Below are 23,290 nucleotides of genomic sequence, written 5' to 3'. Positions count from 1 at the left end.
CTTGAACTCACCAACTGACCAGGTTAGCTGGCCCTCGAATCCAATAGAACAATCTATCTCAACCCAGGCATCTTCCTAGCCCCAACTGCTTCTCAAACGGCGACTCGATACCCCGAATGGGGCGAGGAACTGAACGTAGGTGTCAGAGGCAACAGTAAAAGGTTTCTGAATGAAAAATCTTTTTCAAAATTCAAAGTCAAGTACCTAAGGTGTTTCTGACAGTGCTCGGCTGTCCTGCGTGTGGCTGTGCTGCAGTCTTGGCTCTGAGCACACAACATGTGAACTGTACTTCGAGTGGATCCAACACGACAGCTCAGAACTGAGACCACTGCACAGTAAGAATAGCAGCAATTTTTTTCTTTTCTTTCTTTCTCTCTCTCTCTTTTTTTTTTCTCTTTGTTTTTTCGAGACAGGGTTTTTCTGTAGCTTTGGAGCCTGTCCTGGAACTAGCTCTGTAGACCAGGCTGGCCTCGAACTCACAGAGATCCACCTGCCTCTGCCACAGTGCTGGGATTAAAAGGCATGTGCTGGGATTAAAGGCATGTGCCACCACCGTCCAGCAATTGCAGTATTTTTATACTACATAAAGTTTTCAGGCTGGGCAGTGGTCTCTCACACCTTTAATCCCAGCACTTGGGAGAGAGAGGCAGGCCAGTTTCTGAATTCAAGGCCAGCCTGGTCTACAGAGGAATTTCAGGACAGCCAAGGACAGACAAGAGAAACTCTGTGAGTGTGTGGGAGGGTAATTGTTAACATTTTCACTAAAAATTCATTAAACGAACTCTGACTGGGATCAATGGACACATACATATTCCTGCCCCGTGTACTACATATTTAAGCAAGGCAACATTCTCCACATGGTTGACTAGTTTCACTTAGTATGTTTTCTAGTGTGTGTACATGTGCATATATGTGCACGTTCATGCAAACACACGTGTATGTGGAGGCCAGAGGTCAACATCAAGTGTTTTCCTCAATTGCTATCCACTTTTTAAAAATGTAGTTGTACTTGTGTGTGTGGAGGGGATGCTCCTGAGGGCTTCTCTCCTTCCATCACGGTGGTCCAAGGATCTAATTCGGGCAGTCCACATACATTTACACAAACTAAGTAAATGAAAATGTAACGAAAAAATGTAAATGTCAACCTGGGAATCTGAGCAAGAAAAGGCCTGGGGACATTGCTTAGTGACAGAGTATTTTACCTAGCAAGTGTTGAGGCCCTGGATTCATATGAGAACTGAAAGGGAACGGATGAAAATAGAAACACGGAGATTTCTTTCCTAAGCAAGACCATCGGTGTGCCACTCCACCCAACAATCTGATCCAGATATCAGAGAAACTGCAGCCCAGCAGAGCGCTCGCCGGTAATAACAGCAACTTAGCTGAGCCAGGATTGCCAGAGTTCGAGACCAACCTGGGTCACAGTGAGGCTCTGCTTTAAAAAAAACAAACAAAAAACCCAACTCTGAGATGGACGGTGGTGGCGCACGCTTTTAATCCCAGCACTCGGGAGGCAGAGGCAGGAGGATCTCTATGAGTTCGAGGCCAGCCTGGGCTGTAGAGTGAGTTCCAGGACAATCAGAGCTGTTATACCGAGAAACCCTATCTCGGGAAAACAAACCAAAAAAACCAAAACAAACTCTGCTTCCCAGAAGGAAACAACCAGCCTCGCTGTCTCCGAGCTGGGTTTCTCTCACCCACTGCAGTCCCCCCAGCACTGAAAGCACTCGAACATTTGTGGCTCACAGTCTTGCAAACCTTCTGAGTCAGACGGCCAGGACCTTGGCTTCCTAGTGATCTAAAAAAAACGGGTGTCGGAAGTGAGCAAAACTCCGCCGGCCTCCCTAAGAGAGCAGCGACACGATCCCAACAAGATCCCACTTAGCCTCCACATCTCACAGCCTCTCCAGTCCCAGCGGAAGTCGGCGCGCGACCGCAAACCGCACTTTCGCCACACCCCAGGTGGCCACCAAAAATTAGAAATAGAACGTTTTGTATAAACAGAAATTTCCAATGCAATACAGAATCGAATAACGAAAAACAAGGTCGTATTTTTTTTTTTTAGAGTTTCAAGTGGCCCCGGTTGCCGTGACGAATCTACCACTGTTGTTTCCGGAAGTGCGGCTTTCTCAACGGAAGTTGCGTTTCCTCCATTTTGTTGCCCGCCATGGCGGCTGTGTTGAAGTTGCGACGGGGATGCGGCGCCTTTGACTGAGGGGGTAGGACAGGCGAGGCATCTGGGACGTTGTGCGGCACAGCAGCAGACCGGCCCGGACGTCGGAGACGCTGTCATGTACGGTGCCGGCGGGGGCCGCGCCAAGCCAGAGAGGAAAGGAGGAGCGAAGGAGGAGGCCGGGCCCGGCGGCGCCGGCACTGGGGGCAACCGGGTGGAGCTTCTGGTTTTCGGCTATGCCTGCAAGTTGTTCCGCGACGACGAGCGGGCTTTGGCCCAGGAACAGGGACAGCACCTCATCCCCTGGATGGGGGACCACAAGATCCTCATCGACAGGTCGGTTCCTCCCCCCACCCGTCGACCCTCCCCTCCCTCGCCCGCTTGATTTCGCCTGATGTTGACTTGATGGCCAGGACCGAAAAGGGGGTTTTGCGGAGCCCGGGGACCCGGGGGGCTCCCTGCCCCACGTTCCCCGGCATCCGGGGGGAGGGGACGGTGAAACCGGCCCTAAGGCTCCGGGCAGAGCTGGCGCCGCGCCGTCGCCGGAGGGATCGACTCCTGCTCCCGCAACCCCTCGAGCCCGGGCTGCCGCTAGCGACTCAGCGCGGTGGAAGCTGCCCGGGCCTCCCGCCCGCGCCGTGGGGCGGGTGCCGCTGTCCCTCCGCTCGCTGTGCGGGAGGGAGCCCGGGAGTGCGCTTTTGTTCCTCCGAAGCGCCGCACGCCAAGGCCGTGGGTAGAAGCTTCTTTTGGACCCCGTGAGTTAGCCTGAACCGTCTCTGGCCGGCTTGACTTTTGGCGTCCGGCGAGCCCCTCCCCGCGGTTATTCGACCATTTGACCCACCGCGGTAGTTGGTGAAGTTGCCGTCTGTTGGAGGCCGGTCGACCCTGTGCGGACCTTGCTCTTAGGGGTAGCGTTCTTAGAGCTGGTTTCACTGTTTCCTAAAATTGAAGGGTGGAGCTGGGTTACCTTTGTTTTGTTTCTTTTCAAATCACACCCACTTAAGGGTGCCCTGAGTTGAGGGTAAAGGGGTGGGGCTTTGGATTTCTGAACGGTGTTTGATTTGAAAAGGATGGCATTACATGATGTGGGTGGTTTGCTCCCCACCTCTCTCCTCATTTTTCTCAGTCCCCTTTTCCTTCCCCACCATCCTGGGTTTGGGTATTTGACCTTCCATTGGGTAATATGGCTTCTGAGGCCAGGACTCAAAGGCTAAGTGACCAACCATTAAGCTGTGGAGTGGTTTTCCCCGAGTGAAGGAAACCCATCGTTTGAGACAAGTAAAACTGGATTCTGCGAGGACTTGGAACATGCATGACTGTTCATGTAGGGATGACCTCTGAGCTGGCCTGAACGGACACATTAATGACCAGTAGGCCTTTCCAGTCCCTTTCAACTGTGTTTGGGGACAGATCTAGGAAAAAAGGACTCACGAAGGGAGTGTTGCAGATCTGATGGTCCACTCTGCTGGAATGTGCTATGCCTTGAACCTCGCTTGGTAGCAAGAGCTGTTGCTTCCCAGGCACTCACCGTGATGTGTGCTGTTACAGTGGGGCAGATGCTGAAGCCACTACTCCTTATGCAGTTTCTTTTCATACCATTCTGTGCATGAGTTAAGTTAGATCTCCCAGAACCGGTGGGGAGCAAACACCACACATGGATATGTGTAATATTTGAAAGTAATACATTTGTAAGTTAAGGAGGTTTACATCAAAGTAAAGTAAAATTTGAAAGTTAATAAAAATGCAACCATTGGGGTTCCCAGGAATTTTTGGCCTTTTTCCTGTGGTGCACTTTTTCCTTCCTTAATTTGGTCTCCATCACAAAAGTCGACGTTAATCAATGATGCAAACTTTTGTTTGTTGCCCTGCATTCACTTTTGCAACCTAAATTTGAGTCTCAAATGTCACTAACCCATTATTGTCTGGCACTTGTACATTGACAGCATCTGTATTGGATCTTATGTTCAAACATAGCAGAAAGTGCTCTTTTTATTCCTAATTTGGTCTTCAATGATGTGTCTTCATTGTGGGATTTAAAGTTTAAGATGCTGCGCCTTCTGGTGGTTTTGCAGTGTTTGCCGTGAACCTCCTTAAACTGCATGTATATGTCACTGTTCCTTTGTATGTGTGTCTCTCTACCACATAACCCAGCACTTCTTTCCTCAGCCAAGTGGCTAGGGGCGAGCCTAGCCAAGATTTTACCTCCAATGGACGCAAGTTTCTTTGGTGAAGATCTCTCCTGAGAGTTCGGGACTAGCAGGAAGAAGCGAGGAAATTTCGCCCGTTTGGTTCTGTCGGATAGGTATTTATGGACTCGGTCTGTGTGAATGTAAGCTGTAATATTTAACTGCTGAGAACAGATATTTTTTTGCAAGTGGCATTGAATGGTTGACCAAAGCATACATGGTAAGAACTGCTAGCAAGGGGGATACATTTTCTGCCCTAAAGGATTGTCTGCCTTTAGCTCTAAGTTCTGTTGTACTGTAGAGAGGAGCTTAGTCTTTGTTATGATTACTTCAGTTTAAAAAGTAGGTGAGCTATGATTAGTCATGTTAAATATAGATCTGAAGCTTTACATTTGATTTAATATTTTTATTTCATTATTTTAATTGGTAAGTATGTGTATAGACTGTCACACGCAACCAGCATGGGTGTAGACTTCCATCCATTGACCAGCCTGTTCCCATTACAGATACGACGGGCGTGGTCACCTGCATGACCTCTCTGCGTACGATGCTGAGTACGCCACGTGGAACCGAGACTACCAGCTGTCTGAAGAGGAGGCGCGGGTAGAGGCGCTGTGTGATGAGGAGAGGTATTTAGCCTTGCATACGGACTTGCTTGAGGAGGAGGCAAGGCAAGGTACTGCTCAAGAAAGACCTACTTCAGCCACACCCTTTAAAATTTAACTATTTAAAACGTTACTCCCATTCATTTATTTTATACTCACTCTTTCTGATATTATCTTGACAGTACCCAGTGGATTGGAAAAACAGGAGTCTTTGCGTTCTGAGAGGACCTCAGGATAGCTTATATGTAGAACCACAGAGAATTTTCCCAGCTTTTGAGGGCAGACTGGGATTTGAAAAAAACAAAAACAAAAAACAAAACTCTTTAACTGTTCTTCTTTAACAGTATTGTATGAATTAAAATCGATGTTCTTGTCTTTGCCTTAATTATCTTTAATACAGTTTTTAATCCCAAAATTTCCTCAGCAGGAAGAATTTTTCCATAAAAGACGTGTATTCTGCTGTCTGTGGGTAAACACATACTGGCAAAAGTACATAACAATAATTACCTAGTGTGCATTTCCAGAAAAATTTTCTCCTCAAAAAGAGATTGAAAAAAGTGTGTTTTATGCTTTACTGATAGCTGCACTTTAGAAGTGTATGAAGTTTTTCTTAGTAAACGTCCATTTTTGTTAATAAAATTCTCATTTTTATTCAAGAGGAAGAATACAAAAGATTGAGCGAAGCTCTGGCAGAGGATGGGAACTACAGTGCCGTAGGGTTCACTTACGGCAGTGACTATTACGACCCATCAGAGCCCACGGAAGAGGAGGAGCCTTCAAAACAGAGAGGTGAGGGGAAAGGAACCTGCCACTTGTCCTATAGGGACACTATTGAGGTGCCTTTTGCTGGAACAAAGCTAAAAGCTAGAAGATGAATTGTGAGTGGCGGTGGAAAGACAGTTCTGACTTTGATTAGCTACCTGGATTAGGTCTCACTTAGGGTCTCACGGTCTCACGGAGCTCTTCATCCTGGGATCCATGCTTCTGCATCAAACACACACTCTTCCTGTCTTAGTCATTGTTCTATTGCTGTGAAGGAGGAGACACCGTGACCAAAGGAAAATCTTATGAAAGAAAGCATTTCATTTGGGGCTTACTTACAGGTTCAGAAGCTTGTTAGTCAATTTCCATCATGACAGGGAGCATACAGGCAGGCCCTGGAGCAGTAGCTGAGAACTACATTCTGATCCATAGGCAGAAAGTGAGACTCTATCTAGGCTTGGCTTGGGCTTTTGAAACCTCAAAGCCCACCACTAGTGACACTCTTCTTCCTATAAGGTCACACCTCCTAATTGTTTTAATCCTTACAAATAGCGCCACTCCCTGCTGGCTAAGTGTTGTTGTATATGAGCCTATGGGACCATTCTTATTCAAACTGCCACACTTGCATAGCCTCAGTATTCATTCTGGGGTCACTGGAAAGTCAGTTTTGCCTAGAAATCATTAATGTCCATCTCTCCCATGAACCTCTGCAAAGCCTATCCCCCACAGACCTGATCAGTGGAAAGACACCTGAGGGACTTGGTAACAGGAAAACTGTTAGTGTAACATTAAAGATTGAAGCTGGTGCCCTTCCTAGGCTAATGCGGCACCTTTGAGCATAAAAAAAGAGTGCTATCAAAAACTCCAAGCGCTTGCAGTATAAGCAGAGCCCTTGGTCACTTCTGTGAGCCCTGAGAAGACCATTGTCACAGTAGGACATACTGATTAGCTTTTGTCAGTAACAGTGATATAAACTTAAGCCATTAAGGATAATTCTCTGACAATCAGGATGTTCTGTTTGAAGAAGAGAAAAACCTTGAACATTGGAAAGATGTTCAGATATTTAAAATAGGAAACTAGATCACATCCTGCAGAGACTTATGTCAGAGCTGAATCTGCTCCTGTAGGTGATGAAGTGAGATCACAGCTGCATATTCAAACAAGCGCTGTCCACCCTTGTGTCCTGCAACTGCACTAGCTCGACCCTATCCCACCCCACCCACTGAGTAAGGTAGCAGAACAGCACGCAAACAGACGTCCTTGCAGGATTTCCTTCCTGCCTTGTGCTAGCCACACTCACCTTATGGTCAAAATGTAACACACGCAGCTGCTATGTGGACTTCCTAAGGCTTTGCAAGCGTATCTGGGACTGTGTTGGGAAAGGCAATTGAAGGAACCACCTGCGATCTGTGCTGCCCTCGAGAGTATGTGTGTGTCCTGCTTTTTAAATTTGCACAGGCTCTCACTGTATGTCCCTGTCTGGCCTGGCCTATACCTCACTACATAGACCAGGCTGGCCTAAAGTTTGTTTCAGTGCTTTGCTTCCCAAGTGCTGGCACCTGTGTTGGCTTCTGAAATTAACTGTCCCATGGAGGTTGTGAAGTGCTGGAATTCTTTCAGGTCTAAGGACTAAAACCCATTGATTTGTCTGGACCACATTATTTCTGCTCAACTTTGTTTTGGGTATTTTGTTTGCTTCATCAACAGAAGGAGAAAATACATACTGTCACCATACTGGTACCATTTCCTTTTGTTTTTTCTTTCTTTTCTTTTTGTTTTTTCGAGACAGGGTTTCTCTGTGTAACAGCCCTGACTGTCCTGGAACTGTAGACCAGGCTGGCCTTGAACTCACAGAGATCCTCCTGCCTCTGCCTCCCAAGTGCTGGACTTAAAGGCATGCACCACCGCTGCCCAGCATCGCAGCCATTTTCTGACTAAAGAACTTTGAAATACAGAGAGGTCATGCATTTTTTTTTCTTTTTTTAAGATTACAGCAACTATCTTTAGAAAGGAACACTGTATTCCTAACATCTTATCCTTGCCCACAGGCCAGGTGCCAGGTTTATGTAAAGGCATTTTTGTTGGATCACAGCTCAGCAGGAATGGTATGCTTCAGCAGAGTGGAGTGGCTGGGGCAGAGCGTATGACCCCTCTTGGTGGTACCCCTCTGCAGTATTTGCTGACCCACTGGTCTGGGCTTGGATCTGTTGCAGCATAGTACTGAGTAGGGTAGTGAATACCAGTGTGGCTCCATGGGCTTCCTCTCATCATAAAATCATGTTCCTGGAGCCTGACAATTTTCTTTCAGTATTGGGGATTGAACTTAGCAGACACTGAACCAGTGAGCTACATCCCCAACTCCTTTTTTTCCTCCCTTTCCATTTTGAGACAGGGCTTCACTAAGTTGCTCGGATTGACCTTGAACTGTTGTGTGTGTCCCTGTCATCACCCCCCCACCCCCATCTCAGTCTTCCTAGAAGCTGGGAGTGCAGGCTTTTGCCGCCAGGCCCAGCCCAGCTGATGATTTTTATTTTTTATTTTGCACTAATTAGTAAAATACTGTAAACATAGTAGGATTCATGTGGAACCTAGTACCACTGATTGTAAAATTCAAGTGTCACATATAAGATATTTGGTTTTTCTGGGCCAGCGACATGTCTAAATATTTCTTGACTTTTAAGATTATGTGTTCTCATTATTGCTGAGCATTTTCAACCTTGCTGTACTAGCTGAGTGCATGTGTACCTGTTTCTGCATCTTATTCCTCCCTCTTTCACAGCACTCTGGTTAGCCTGGTTCCTTCCTCTTACACTTTGACAGCTTCTTACACATGTTTTTAACATTTTGGGTGACTCTGTTTTTGTATCACAATGATTGGTTGTTTTTTTGTCATTGGTTTTGTGGGTCTTGTTTGTTTCTTTGTTTTGTTTGTTTCAGTATAGGGTTTCTCTGTATAGCCCTGGCTGTCCTGGAACTTACTCTGTAGACCTGACTGGCCTTGAACTCAGATATCCACCTGCCTCTGCCTCCAGAGTGCTGGAGCTAAAGGTGTGCGCCACCACCAGCTAATGATGGGCTTTTATTTCATACTTTGAGTGCAGTTTTTTGTAAAGACCCATATAAGAGTAGGATCTATTTAGGCAACTACTTCAAAAGCTGCATGTGTGGACTGCTTACCACACGAAGAAGAAGCTTTTCGAAATCTTGTTTCATGTAAAGTGGTCTTTTCCTCACGCCCTTGGTCTCATCCCCAAAGAGATCTCGAGAAGCTAAGTTGCTCTTGGCATTTCTAATAGGAAAGCTGTACAACCAGTGTTTCAGATCCTTCCAGGCCCACTCTTGTGTAACTCCTGGAGGTGAGCACAGCAGCAGGGTTGGTAGCTTCAAGAAGTATAGGTAGCAGGATGTGTTTGCTCCCCTGTTAACCTCTGTTCTTGGTGGAGAACAAGGGACACATGTGGGACAGAGGGGCAGTGTTTAGCATCTCCTACCTGGTAGCAGTTTATAGTCAGCTTGAATTTCACTGGAAGAAAAACACTTGAGTTTTTTGCCCTGCTAAAGAGCCAGGTTTAGATCTGCAGCTTCCTGATGTCCAGGGGCTGTACTGTGTGCAGTTGGGTCTCACCATGCAGCTCTGGCTTGGCTGGAATAGGTAGCTCTAGTTGGCCTTGAACTTGTGACCCACTTGCTTTATCCTTTTGAGTACTAGGATCACAGGTTGTACTATCATGCACAATGAAGAGTGTTGTTTCTTTCATTTCTTTTCTGGACTAAAAACTGTGTAAACACTGAAATTCCTAAAAGTGTTGGTTTCTAAAGTTTTGTGCTGATTTCTGTACATTTCACTATGTACTTTTAACCTGCTGAGCTATCTCACTGGCTCTTGCTATGTACTTTTAATAATCATGGGGCGCACAGATGGCTCAGCTGATGTAGGGGCTTGCAAGCCTGGCAATATGAGTTCAAGCCCCAGAACCCACTTGGCGGAAGAATTGACTCCCATGGGTTGTCCTCTGACCTCCACTCACATGCATTGGCATGCTTGGATGTGCACTCACACACAAGATAATGTAATGATAAAATAAATAAAGTGGTAACAATTATGTTGGCTACTGAGGTGTATTTGGCACCTTAGAATTCAGAAAAGGTATAGTGTATGGAACCTTGTCCAGTATATAGCAGAAAAATGTTAAATGAACCACAATTAAAAAATAGAAATGCAAAAAATACATCTCATTACTTTTTTAAATAGGGTGGTTTGCTTGTGTGGAGACAGCTTGGTTGTTTTACAACTTTGTGATTATAATTGATTTTTCTAAGACATTGATCACCTTGTGTTACTCTCTGGGATCCACAGAAGCAGTTGGAGGATGCTTTTGATGCCAGTTAATGCCTCCATAAAAGAGGGTCTGGGAAAGGCAAATGTAGCTCAGTGGTAGAGAAAGCCCTGGGCTCCATTCCCAGCATGGCAAGAAAATTACCCACTCAGTGCAGGACAGACTGCGATGCTAGGTCTATAGTAATAGCAGGAGGGGGATAGATTTTAAGAACATTCATCAGGGTGCTCAGGCAGAGGGTTGGTGGGTAAAAGCATTAGTTGCCCATCTGTGAGGACCCATGTAAAAGCTGGGAAGCAATAGGAAGAGTGTCTATAATCCCAGCACTTCTGTGGGAGGTAGAGTAGAAGGAGAATCTGGAAGTTTGTAGGGCAGCTAGCCTGAACACTGCAAAAACAACAGAGAGCCCTGTCTCATGGCTGAAGGCAAGAACTGACACCTAAGATTAGCTTTTGATGTCCACATGCACACTGACTCACATTTACACACGCTCACACACACCATACACTTATACACCCCCTACCCCCACAATAAAACATTTAAAAGAACATTAAGTACTAAGCTTTGAGCATTTTGCTCAGGGAAAGGTGGCCATGTTATTTAGTTCCCTTATACCACGGAAATGAACTGGGCTGCACTGAAGCAAGCATAGAAATAGATGTAAGAGAAGCATATACCCAGAATCTTGGGATTCGGAGTTCAGAAATAACCAGGCTGGATTTCAGATTTCCACCTGCTCCAAAAACATGCTCTTGTAGCTGTACCACCACCACCTCTTTGGAATCCCTGAATGAGGATAATCAAGTTAATGGGATAGAGCAGGAAGCTGGGAGGGGTTTGTGGACATTGTGGTGAAGAGGTGAAGAGTCAGGAAAAGTCCACACTGTATAGTTACCTACTGTTGGTGGGGCATTATACTGCAGTTCTTAATTTTCCTTTTTTTTTTTTTTTTTTAACAGAAAAAAATGAGGCTGAAAACTTGGACGAAAATGAAGAGCCTTTCATTGCCCCATTAGGATTAAGTGTCCCGTCTGACGTGGAGCTGGTATGTGTGTTGGTTCACAAGCCTTTGCACTGTGGTTTGTTCTTTGTGGTGCGTGAGGGCTCAGTAAAACACATCCACTGTTTAGGTACTTTGTGCTGCAAGATTATTTGTAAGTTGAATGAGAAAAGCACAGCCTACTTACCTCTGAAGATTAATGGGTGCCAAATGTCGTGGTACACAGCCGTCACCTTGGGACTTGGGAGGATAAGGCAGGAGGATCTCAAGTTCCAAGCCTGCCTGGGTGCTCCAAACAGGGACCCTATCAGAAAACAGGAGGGGGATGTGGCTGAGAGATGACTCAGTAGTAGATTGCTTTTATTTCTTTCAGAGGACCCTGGTTCAGTTCCCAGCATCTGCTTCCACCCCCATCACAACCACCTGCACTCCAGTTCCAGGGGATCACACACATACCTTCTACCCTCTGCCAGCTCCTACACACACAGTACACATAGCCTCATGAAGGTACATACATGTATGCATACATACAAACTGTACTTTTTAAGAACGTACACTTTAAAACAAAAGGAAGAGGCAGGGGATGGAGAGAGTTGAAGTCCACCATCAAGAACAGCTCAGCATACCAGCGAGTTGTGTTGGATCTGTGTGGAGTTCTGTGGGGAATCTGTTTTATCAGCCAAGTCAGGGCTGGACTGAGATGTTGCTGTCCTCATACAGATGTGAAAAAAGTTGTGCTCAAAGCAGTCCTGTTTTCAGCAAAGTACCTGGTTCTGTTTTTTCTAGTATGAATTGTGGAGGCTCTTGCTCTTTACCTTACATTCACTGGACATTTTTTGGGTCCATGGGACGTGTCCAGGCTAACTTTCCATGGATGAAGAAAGCAGAGGTAGAGCTTTGTGAATTAACCTCCCTGTCTCTTGAGGTGCCAGTTCATTCAGTGTTTTGTCTGATAAGCCATCTTGCCAGTACTTTTTAAAATTAGTTTTGAGACAGAATCTCATGTAACTCAGGCTGATCTCAGACTCGGTATATAGCTGAGATTGGCCTTGAACTCCCGACCCTCTCTGCTTCTACCCCCACCTAGTGCTGGGATGTCAGGCCTGTGCCTCCAGCCCAGTATCTGTCATGTTTGGAAAGGGTTCTTAAGGGATTGTGTTCAGGAAAACGTGTTTGCTTTGACAGTATTGTCACTCAGTGCCAGTCGGAGGTATGAAGGTTCCAGGTTTTGTGCCTGACACAGTAGCCAGGAGGACAGTAGACACCATAACCCACACACAGTGACACCCCTGACACCCCCTGTTGATAGTAGCCACCCTCAGATCAGCATGGACTTGAAGCTCTTGCTCTTTTCCTCTTGTGCATCATATGAAAGAATGGTGCCTGGCTCTTCCTTTTGACATCTTTTACATATTTGGGTAGAAATTTCTGTGTGATTGCAGTTGTGTTTGCTTTCCTATTTCTATCTTTTGATTGCTTTGCTACAGTTAGAGCTGAATACGTTTACCTAAAGAGCTAATGTCCTAAATATTACATTAATACAAATTCTTAGTTGTTTTTTTTTTAAGTTCATTTTAAATTATGTATATCTGTGGGGGGGGGGGGTTGTGCATATGAGTGAAGATGGTCACAGAGGCTAAAAGAGGGTATGAGATTTTTCTGGAGCTAGTTACAGGCAATTGATACTTGCCCAATATGGGTAGATGCTGGGAATCAAGCCCAGGTCCCTGGAAATGCAGCAAGAGCTCTTAACCAGTGAGCCATCTCTCCAGCCCCGTATTCTTGTTTTGATATAGTTTGTTTCTGCGCATTCCAAAGCAGACTATTCTACATCAGAGGCCTATTGAAATTGAACCTTAAAAATCATTTGCTGCGTTATCTGTATTTTATACTAAATACTTTTATTTAGGATTAACTATGGGTTCCATGTCCTCTTCCCCAATTTGTTTCTTTTGGCGGGAGGGAGGTTGACTTTTTTGTTGTTGTGTGGGGTTTTGTTTTGTTTTTTATTTTGATTTTGATTTTTTGAGGCAGTCTCTTTACATATTCCTGGCTGTCCTGGAACTCACAGAAATCTGCTTGCCTCTGCCTCCCAAGTGATATTAAAGGTGTGTGCCACCACACCTGGCTATTTAATTTTTTCATTATATGTATGGGGGGGTGCATTTTACACATGTGTGCAGGTGCCTAAGGAGGCCAGAAAAAGGTATCAGATTCCCTTGGAAATTAAGAGTTACAGGCAATTGTGTAAGCCTGCCTACAAAGGTGCTGGGATTCAAACTTGGGTCTTCAAGAACAATATGTGCTCTTAATGCTGAGCCATCTCTCCAGCCTCTCCTTACCCCACTTTTTTGAGATAGCTTCAACATACGTCCTAAGTTGACCTTGAACTTGTGATTCTGTTTCCTCCATCTCCCAAGTGTGAGGTCTTTTGTGTGCTTGTGTACTCCTACAAGTAGAGGCAAGAAGTCAGCTATTTTTCAGGAGCCATTCATTCACCTTATTCTTTGGGACAGGATATTTCACTGGGACCCAGGACTCACCTGTTGAGCTACTAGATTAGATAGTCTCAAGTTTCTTCATCCTGGCATTGCAGGCACATGCCACTGTGCTCAGCTTCTCACCTGACTGCTAGCGATTGAACTCAGGTCCTCATGCTTGTACAATCCAGTGCTTCAGCGACTCAACCTTCTCAGCCCTTTTGTTTTTGACACAAGTTTATTTCTGTTCAGATAAAATACAAAGGTACAATAGAATGTTGATGGCTTAGCTCCTGTTGTTAGATTTAACAGCTGTGTAGTCGCAACATAAGCATCACTGAGCTGTTTAATAGTTACCTTGGACCCACAGACAGCTAAGGGAGTCTTGTTCTGTTGGCACAATTCTCCAGTATCAAGGTTTGAGAGGTCCCTGAGTCCTTGGCTGAGTGTCTGCTTTGCTTTTTTCCCCCCTCTCTTTTTTCCCCCTCTGACAGTGTCAATATCTCACTTTTCTCAGTTGTGGCTTTGGGCATTCATTGGGAAAATCATTAAACTGTGGAGTGTTGGTGGCAGGGTACTGTGTAGCTCATACAACCTTTGTGTGTTGACGGATAATGAGTGGGGATAGTATTTGCAGCAGCAGTTCTGGTTGGTGACTCAACATACGTGGTGGCTTGGTTACATGTCTGAGTGTTGCTATTGATCCTGACCTGGAAGTTGAGTTGGGTGGGTAAGGAGGTAGGTGTTCTCAGAGCTCTTTGGTTTACATTAGCTATTGGGTGAGAACCTAGTGAACATAAAGCACCTGGGATCACTGCCTGCCTCCTGCTGCATGCTTGCCAGCCAGCATGCCACCATGACTGCAGCCACTGGTTCATGCCTGCTTCTAGACTCAAGCCCTTTGGATTTTAGGATTTTATTTTTTTTCTAGTACTGTTATGGGTGTGTCTTTTTGCTCAGAGGAAAGAGAAACAAAAAGACCTGTTTTTCCTTTCACTATGTCTTTATGCATCATGTGTCTCAACACTCACCTGTCCCTTTCCAGGAACCCTGAGTCCCACACATCAGCTAGCCACCTTCTCTGGCTAACTGTGTTGACCTGTGGATCCCTGTAACACATGGGGTGAAGGGCAGAATCCTTTGCTCAGCCCATCTTTTCACCCTCTCCTTGCTCCCAAGACACTAGAGATGACTGACATGGCTATTTGCACCTAGCATGATGGTTCCTGAGCTCGAATGTCTGCCAGGGACTCCTGGCCTTGTGGGCTTGCCTCAGAGCTGGCTCTGCCACCCAGCACTGGTCAGGCTAGGGTCCAGAAGTTCTGCTGCTTAGCAGGCTGTTAGACATGTTTCTGGAAGAGTACACAGTGGGAAAGGAGAGAGGACTTTATTAGATGTTGCGTGCTTTAGTCTGTTATGGGACAGTAAGCACCTCCTGTGGGCATGCCGTGACCCAGATCTGTGCCAGGGCATCTCTGTGTTTGTTTGTATTTCTCATTTGGAAATTCCAGTCACTGTGAAATTAGAGAAACCCTGGGGTCTAAGAGCTGAGTGTTGAGTAGCTTTGTTGTTGTCTACTTATCTCTGAAAAAAGAGGGACCCTTGTCTGCCACCTGGGAATGCTGCTGAAGCACTGGGTGTTGTGTCGGTGTGTGATTCTCCAGGTCATTTCTATGTCCTGCCAAAGTCCTGTGTCTTTCCTTTGTGCCACAAGGTTCTGAAGCTTGGTTTTGGAGAACTCTTTTTCACTCCCAATTGATGGGAAAGTTTTTGCTGCATCCCCTCCTAGTTCTTCCGTGGTTTTGTTTATCTGTTGTGTGACTGATCTCTTGCTTATCTGAACCTATGGGCAAACAGAGTGTTTCTTTTCTTTCTCTGGGCTGATTCACAGACCCCCTCACCTCTTTCTGCCTTCCTCCTGAACCATCTCTTACTGTTCCCATGGCTGAACCTATCCAGAACTTCTCAGAGCTCTTGTGGGCTTCCTGACCTCTGGCTGTCCCACTTCTCAGTTCTTACTCTGAGTTTAGGGCCACACTGACGAAGTTTCTAGGGAGAAGGGCTCTCAACACAGGACTTAGGTATATATGAGAGCGGAGAACATTTTCCTTCTGCTACGTAGGCTCTGTGACATGCATACTTAGCATGTTTGTTAGTTTGAGGTTTTTGTTTGTTTGGGGCTCATGTGTGATTATTTAGTGCCAGAGTTCAAACTCAGGGCCTCATTGTGCTCTGCCATTGAGTTGTACTCCAGTTATTATTAATTTTTAACTATTTTTGTTGTTTTGTTTTTTGTGTGGGTTTGTTTGTTTTTAGGTTTTTCAAAACAAGGTTTCTCTGATTGTTCTGGAACCAGCTCTATAGACGAGGCTGGCCTCGAACTCACAGAGATCTGCCTGCCTCTCTCTGCCTTCCAAGTGCTGGGATTAAAGGCATGCACCACCACCACCTGACTTGTTTGTTTTTGAGATAGGGTTTACTATATGGCCTTGGCTAGCCTAGATAGAGATCCCATCTCTGCTGAATGCTGGAATCAACATACCACATGCCTATCATACTAAGTATATTTTAAAATAGCATTCTGTAGTGCTGGATTGGTAATGATGGTCCTAAATGAAAGAGAATTTAAGATCTGTATGGTAAAGATGCAGAGAATGCTGCCATAGTTTCTGATACTATGATGAAATACCCTGACAGAGGAATGAGAAAGGGTTTATTCTCACTCACAATCCTGGCAGGGAAGTCCAGGTGGCAGGATCTTGAAGCAGTTGGTCATATAACATCCCTAATCAGGAACAGAGAGGAATTTATGCTTGCCGCTGCTCAGCTTCCTTTCTCCACTTAAGGACTCCAAAGTCCAAGCCAGGGGAGAGTGCTGCCCACAATGGGCAGGTCTTCCCACCTCTGTAATCAAGATAATCCCCAATAGGCATGCCCAGAGTCCCATCTCTCAGATGGTACTAGATTCTGTCAAGGTGATACTTAGAATTAACCATTATAAATGGCCTTCTCTAGAGAAATAGTTGTGTTTTATCCTGGTAGCAGCTCTTAAGGTACCTTGGGCCAGGTGAAAGCACTTGCTTGCCATTGAACCTGACAAGCTGAGTTTTATTCCTCACAACTGTGTGGTAGAAGAGAACTGACTGCTGCAAGTTGTCCTCTGACCACAAGAACACACACACAGAGAAAATAAATGAAAGTGTGAAGGGGTTGCTTTGTCTTGAGCAATGATTGGTGCTGTGTTTGAGCCACTGTAGTCACAACGTTATCATAGTATTGCTTTTAAGTAATGGAGGCCAACAGTTGACCTGGTCCACTAAGAGCCTGCATGGTGAAATCATGCCTGTCTTTATGGGTCGTGCTGAAGTGATCCTTGCTTCTTAGCATGTTTATAGAATGGACTGTTATACAAACAAGTCTTTCTGTTAAACCAAAACTGGTGAAATCTGGATCAGGGCCCATGTCCCAGTGCACTCAGATTCCCTTTGACATGGAACAGAACTTATTCAGGAGCCAAATAGTTTAAACTGCAAACATTTCTCTGTTTTAAAATAATGTTTTATTACAGTTCATTTGTTTGTTGGGGGGTTGGGTCACCGTGCACCACTGTGTCTGTGAGAAGGTCTGAGGACAGCTTGTAGGAGTCATTTCTTCCGTCATGTGGGTTCTAGGGTCATCAGGCTTAGCAGCAGACACTTTTACCCACTATGTCAACATTTCTCCTTTTTAAAGTGAGGGGGCAGTATTAATGAGGAACTAAACTTGAGAAATTAAGCTATTTTATTTTATAAAGGATAAGGTCCTAAAGTTATGTAAGCATCTTGATATTAAGGGGGTGGGTGTTTCGAGACAAGGTTTCTCTGTTCTCTGTGTAAGAGTCCTGGCCATCCTGGACTTGAACTCAAGAGAGCCACCTGCCTCTGCCTCCCGAGAGCTGGGATTAAAGCCACCAGAGCCAGCTGCATCTTGAATTTTTAACCACCCATTCTTAGTGTAAATAATTTTCAGTCTTTTTCCCATGTAGTTTTCTAATGTTAATATCTTTGTTAACATTAAAAATATTGAACATTTATTTATTTGGGGGCGTTGGGAGCACACATGTACAATTATACACACATGGAGGTTAGAGGACAACTCTCAAGTTAGCGTGCTTTTTCCACCACATAGATCCTGGTAATGAATTCAGGTTGTCAGGCATGGTGTCGAACATATTCACCTTCTGAGCCACCTTCTAACCTTAAAATGTCTTTATTTCTTAAATTGGGACAGTAAAACCAGCCTGTTTCTTTTAATTAAATTGTGTAGCTCATTTACGTACGTATACACACACTCTGATCACATGACTGTTTTCCCCCAGCCACCAACAGCCAAAATGCATGCCATCATCGAGCGCACAGCCAACTTCGTGTGCAAACAGGGAGCACAGTTTGAGATAATGCTGAAGGCCAAGCAAGCACGAAACTCGCAGTTCGATTTCCTGCGATTTGATCACTACCTCAACCCCTACTACAAATTCATCCAGAAAGCCATGAAGGAAGGACGGTACACGGTGCTGGCAGAAAACAAGAATGAGGAGAAGAAAAGTATGTGGGTCTATGCTGGCTTCTCGGGGTTGGGAGGATGGTCAGTACAAAGGTACCTGCTCTCAGAGGAACGTGGCTGAAATGGAGGCTTGAGTTCTCAGCTGCTGATAGCCTGCCAGCACACCCTTCTAAGTCCTTAGTTCGCATTTTTACAGATGGCTAGAGTACAATTCCATGTTGATGCCTAGGCTGGAAATGTTTCCTCTCATTTTGGCAGCATAACAGTCCGCAAAGGAGATGGTTTCACTCTCCAGTGCACTTGCTTGGGGCAGGAAGTTAAATCCCACACGTTCACAAAATGATGCTTCCTTGGTCTTGAATTACTTATCTGAAACTGTTTTTCAACTGTCTTCATTCCAGATTCTTAGAAAGCCAGTTTTTTTTCCTTTTTTGAGTGACACCCAGGGGAAGTCTCCCTAGCCATGTCTTCCCGTCCCACAACCTTGCCCCTCCAAAGAAGCGTTCTGCATCCCAGCCCAGCTGTGCAAATCTTACCGGCACATCATGTTCCACCTTGGTGGTGGTTTTGGGTTTTAATTTGTTTCCTTTTGGTAATATTTTTTTCATGAATAAAGAAGGTTTTTGCCCTTTTTGAAAATAAAAACCTATTATAGCACTGCAGTAAATGCCAAAGGGAGCCTTTGCGGTGGACGAGGCGGTGCTCTTTCCTATCTGGTTTTTTTCTGAACAGCTTATATAACCAAAAAGAATATTTCCCCATGGGTTTTGTGTTCAGGTAACCAAGAAAAAGCCTTGCAGGACTCTGCCCTTGTCTGCTTTCAAGTGTTTCCACGACTCATTGTGTTCGTCCCCCTTCCTCCTTTCCCCTCTCTTCATTCCCATCCTCTCTTCTCCCCTCCCCTTATTATGTAGACCCTACTGCTTCAAACTCAGATCCACCTGCTTCTCGCTCCCACATGTGCTGCCATGTCCAACCTATGTCCCCTCCCATGTTTCCTTACTAATATTGTGTGTATGAGCCCCCTCAAGCCATGGCATACTTTGTGGGGTTCAGAGAATGGCTTGCAGGAGTCAGTTCTCTGCTTCTACCATGTGGGTTTTAGGGATCAAACTCACTGGAAAAAAAGAAGAGTTGGTCTTGTTTGTTTGCTCAAGATTTATTTCTTATATGACCAGGTGGCACACGCCTTTTATCCCAGCACTTGGAAGGCAGAGACAGGCAGAACTCTGAGTTAGTATATAGAGCAGGTTTCAGAACAGCCAGGGTTACATAGAGAAATTTTGTCTCAAAGAACCAACAAAAAGAAAAAAAGAGAAAGATTTATTTTTTTATTTATATGTATGTGATTGTATCTTTGTGAGTCTTCGCCACATCCATTTGGGTAGGCCAACGTTTTGAGTCCCCTGGAGCAGTTGTGAGCACCCAGTACAGGTTCTCTGGAAGAACAACATATGCTCTTAGCTGCTGAGCCATCTCTCTAGCCCCATGTTTAATTTGGTCTTTAAAATTCTTTCTTAAGTAGCCCAGGCTATCCTTGAAATCTGATCCTCCTACTTCTGCTTCACAAGTGCTGGGATTAATTAGAAGCATCTGCCACCATGCCCAGGAGACTCTCTTTAAATATGAATTTAATGAGCATATTCATAGAATACAGTGATAGTTTAATACATGTAAGCAATTGAACCAAAGTAAAAATTTTTTGAGATAGAATCTCAGTATGTAACTCAAACTGGCCTGAGACTTGTAGCTGTCCTTCTGCCTCTGCCTCTGCCTCTGCCTCTTGAGTGCTGGGATTACAGGTGTGTGCCATCTTACCTGATAGCCAACATCTTGAATTCAATTTCAGAGTTGGGGACGACCTCTGACAATGAAGATGAAGATGAGGAGGAGGATGGGAGTTACCTACACCCGTCTCTCTTTGCTTCCAAGAAGAGCAGCCGCCTGGAAGAGCTGATGAAGGTCTTTATCTTCTCACTAGTCTGTGTGTTTACACTGTCACAAAATTGCTGCTCATTTACGTATGGAAACACGAAACTACCATTTCCTGTGCTACGGCTGTATCTTGTGTATCTTGTTTTATCACGGAGGTGTCTGCACGTCTGTGTTCCATGTGGTAAAGAACCATTTGTCCCCACATTACAGGTTACACAAGCAGAAGATTGTTGTTTTGTTATATAAGTAGTATTGGGGACGACGTAGAAGTTGTTTTGTTGTGTAGATTGGAATTTAGGATTGGATTCTATGCTTTTTAAATGGCTGCTTCATGAAGCCTTAGTTCCTTCCATAGACAGTTCCTAAATACGTGCTTTTACCTCTGGCCTTCTGACCCTCCCCTCATCCTTATGAGGAGACTATCAATGCTTGTACACTTTCACTCTGCAGTTTATGATGTAGAGGAAAGAATCTATGAGATTGAAGCTCGGTTCTCCACAGTCACAAAATGTAGTTGATGTCTGAGAGGAGTGGCTCTTGATTAATGGGAAGGTAAGAGCTGATGATGAGAAATTACATCCCAGTGAGGAAGGATAGAGTTTGGAGTTTTGTGTGAGTTTGGATGCCTATACTTTGAGTAGCTGTCTGGTCTTGATGCTCCCTCCACCCTTTGCTTAGTTGTTCTGGAACTGAAGCCTGCTTAGTTCCTCTAGTACTCTCAGCCAGCTGGAGCACCTGGCCCCACGTGGACAGGCCCCCTCTCTCTCTCTCTCTCTCTCTCTCTCTCTCTCTCTCTCTCTCTCTCTGTGTGTGTGTGTGTGTGTGTGTGTGTGTGTCCAGCCTAAATAACAGTGGCTCTTGGCAAGAAAGTTGTGTTTGGGAGTGTGTGCTCTCATGGAGGTGGCATGTTCAGGGGAAGGACAGAGGATGGTGGTTTTCAAAGGTGCAGGGGGAGAGTTACGGGAGCATACTGGAACCAGTAGGCCAGCATTGAGCAAGCAGCTTCAGGGCAAATGTGCTTGTGGCAGCACTCTTGTGCTCAGGTGTGGTTCTGACAGGTGTCTTGTGATCACTGCATGTAGTTAGCCTCCATGACCTCCCGGCTCTCCCTTTTTGTTGTTCAGGGTCTGACATAGTGGCTCTGCAGTGGCAGCTTTCACTGTGTCTAGATGTGTGCTGGGCTTTTCCTGAGGCATACTCACAATACTGTGAAGTTGAGTCTTTTCTCAAGGAAGGTTTCATACATGGTACAGAACATAGAAAATGTTAAAGCCAGTGTCTTCTTTGTCTTTAGCCCTTGAAGGTGGTGGACCCAGATCATCCTCTAGCAGCCCTTGTCCGTAAAGCACAGGCCGACAGCTCTGCTCCAGCCGCACCCACTGCAGATGGCACACCTGCGCAGCCCTCCCAGGTGGAGTACACAGCAGACTGTGAGTACCTAGAGTGTCCTTTCTGTGTCCAGCTGCAGCTCTCCCTCACCCCCATGCTGTCCCTCAGTGCTGTGGAGCTTTCCCTTCAGACTTCCTTTGTGGTCCAGGAGGGAGGTTCCTGGAAGGCATGCTTGCCTGGCCTGTGGCTCTCTATATTCCTGAAAGGAAGAGTCAGCCGACCCAGCTTCCCAAAGCCACACTGTCACCTCCTTTAGCTCATGATTGGCTAGAGCGGTAGGGGCTGGGAAGTGACACCTATGGTTCAGAACTTTGCTACACTGAGCAGTGCACTGACTGTTAAGAATGTGAAGGAGCAGAGACTTGTTAGACAGCACAGCATTGCTGTCCTGTAGAGTTGTTTGGTGCCATGAAAATACCCTGGTATTGGCTTCAGATTAGGTACCATTTTGTTGAGAAGAACAGCAAGCAGGGATGGGGAAATGTAGGGTTGCCTGTCATGATTGCTTAGCATGTACAGTCATTTTTCTATTTCTACAGGGGTTGGTTTCAGGGACACCTCTAACCCCCCACAGATAGTAAAACTCCTGGTTTCTCTCACAGCCTCTAGGAGAATCCTTTCTGGAGAACTTACAATACTTTGTACATGCTGTGTGAATAGTTGCTATGCTTGTTGCTCAAGGGGTCATGACAAGGAAAAATTAGTGACTGTTCAATACAGTGCAACTTTTCCCCTTTGTTTTTTGAATCAGCTGCTTGAATAGTGGGTGTGTGACTAAGAATATTGATGTACAGGGATTATGTTCTTTTGGCTTTTAAGAATTGCTGCTCTCTTACCTTTCTACCTAATTGAAGGGGACCGCTCTGGAGACTGACCCAGAATATCTAACCTTAGGCTCAGTGTCAAGTCTCATTGCTGTTGAGGCTAAGCAACGTTGTGTGAGTGTTGTGTAAAAAGAGGAACCGTCAGCAAAGAAGGATCAGCCTGTGCTGTGCTGCCTTGCTGCAGACTCCATTCCTTGAATGAAGCGACATGCCTGAAGGGTGGGTCTTGCACTAAAAAGAGAGCTGCTATTTGCCCAGGGTAAACATTCTTTACATGTGCTAACTTCTCTGCACTCTGTCTCCACACAGATGTGGCATTTTGGTTTAATAAAGTGACAAGACTGTAAAAATCAGTTACTTGCCAGATGTGGTAGCACAGGCCTTTAAATCTTAGTATTTGGGAAGCGAGGCAAGTAGCTCTCTGAGTTCAAGGTGAGCCTGGGCTACCATAGTGAGACCCTATCATTACAAAAATCAGTTTCTGAGTGAACTTTGAGAGTCTGTGCCTAGAAAACCTAGGCTGGAACTTAGATCATTTAAATAATTTTAAATAACCAAATTGAGCCACATCAATCTGGACTATCCAGTCGGGAACTCGTGTTACAGGACTGCATGTTACATGTCCTGCTGTCCATCCCACAGGCAGCCATCTTGCAGCCTTCAGGAGATTTCTGCTGGCTCAAGTACACACTTGGGAAGTGATCCTTGTGTATAGCCTGCCTGTTTCCCATGCCCTGTGTAGCCCCAGGGAAAGCTCATGAACGACCTAATCAGTGGCACCAGGAGGCTCTGCCAAGCAGTCTGGTTGCAGTCCAGAGAGGGAATGGTGTGCTGCCAACCACCCCTACCTCATGTGTGCCTATTTTCTGCTTTTTTGTTTTTTTAAGTGTGTATATGTATGTATGTGTGCATGCAATGCATGTTCGTGTCTTTGCACCCTTGTTTACAAGTGCATGTGGAGGCTAGAGGCCAGTGCTGACTATCCTCAATTGCTCTCTCTATGTTTTTTTTTTGTTTTGTTTTGTTTGTTGTTGTTTTGTTTTTGTTTTTTTTTTTT

At 45.3% G+C, this 23,290-nt stretch overlaps 1 protein-coding gene across 10 annotated transcripts in view; it reads left to right on the top strand.

Annotated features, from left to right (window-relative positions):
* The first annotated feature begins 2,145 nt into the window (after positions 1 to 2,145).
* The window catches only part of Sfswap (splicing factor SWAP), a 75,857-nt gene continuing 54,712 nt past the window's right edge, over positions 2,146 to 23,290 (top strand). For 5 of the 10 annotated variants that reach the window (XM_050146292.1, XM_050146291.1, XM_050146286.1 and 2 more), the window contains exons 1-7: positions 2,147 to 2,509; positions 4,866 to 5,035; positions 5,622 to 5,753; positions 11,023 to 11,108; positions 17,901 to 18,126; positions 19,935 to 20,047; positions 21,315 to 21,450. In XM_050146292.1, the coding sequence (XP_050002249.1) occupies positions 2,292 to 2,509; positions 4,866 to 5,035; positions 5,622 to 5,753; positions 11,023 to 11,108; positions 17,901 to 18,126; positions 19,935 to 20,047; positions 21,315 to 21,450 (1,081 nt within the window). In that variant the 5' untranslated portion in view covers positions 2,147 to 2,291. Of the gene's footprint in view, positions 5,036 to 5,621; positions 5,754 to 11,022; positions 11,109 to 17,900; positions 18,127 to 19,934; positions 20,048 to 21,314; positions 21,451 to 23,290 lie in introns of all 10 variants that reach the window. The other 5 variants (XM_050146288.1, XM_050146287.1, XM_050146293.1 and 2 more) reach the window with 3 other exon arrangements.

This window comes from Alexandromys fortis, unplaced genomic scaffold, assembly GCF_014885135.2.
Source record: "Alexandromys fortis isolate MF-2015 unplaced genomic scaffold, M_Fortis_MF-2015_v1.1 scaffold_56, whole genome shotgun sequence".
In the NCBI taxonomy this organism is placed as follows: Eukaryota; Metazoa; Chordata; class Mammalia; order Rodentia; family Cricetidae; genus Alexandromys; species Alexandromys fortis.
This window is presented reverse-complemented; position numbering and strand designations above follow the sequence as displayed.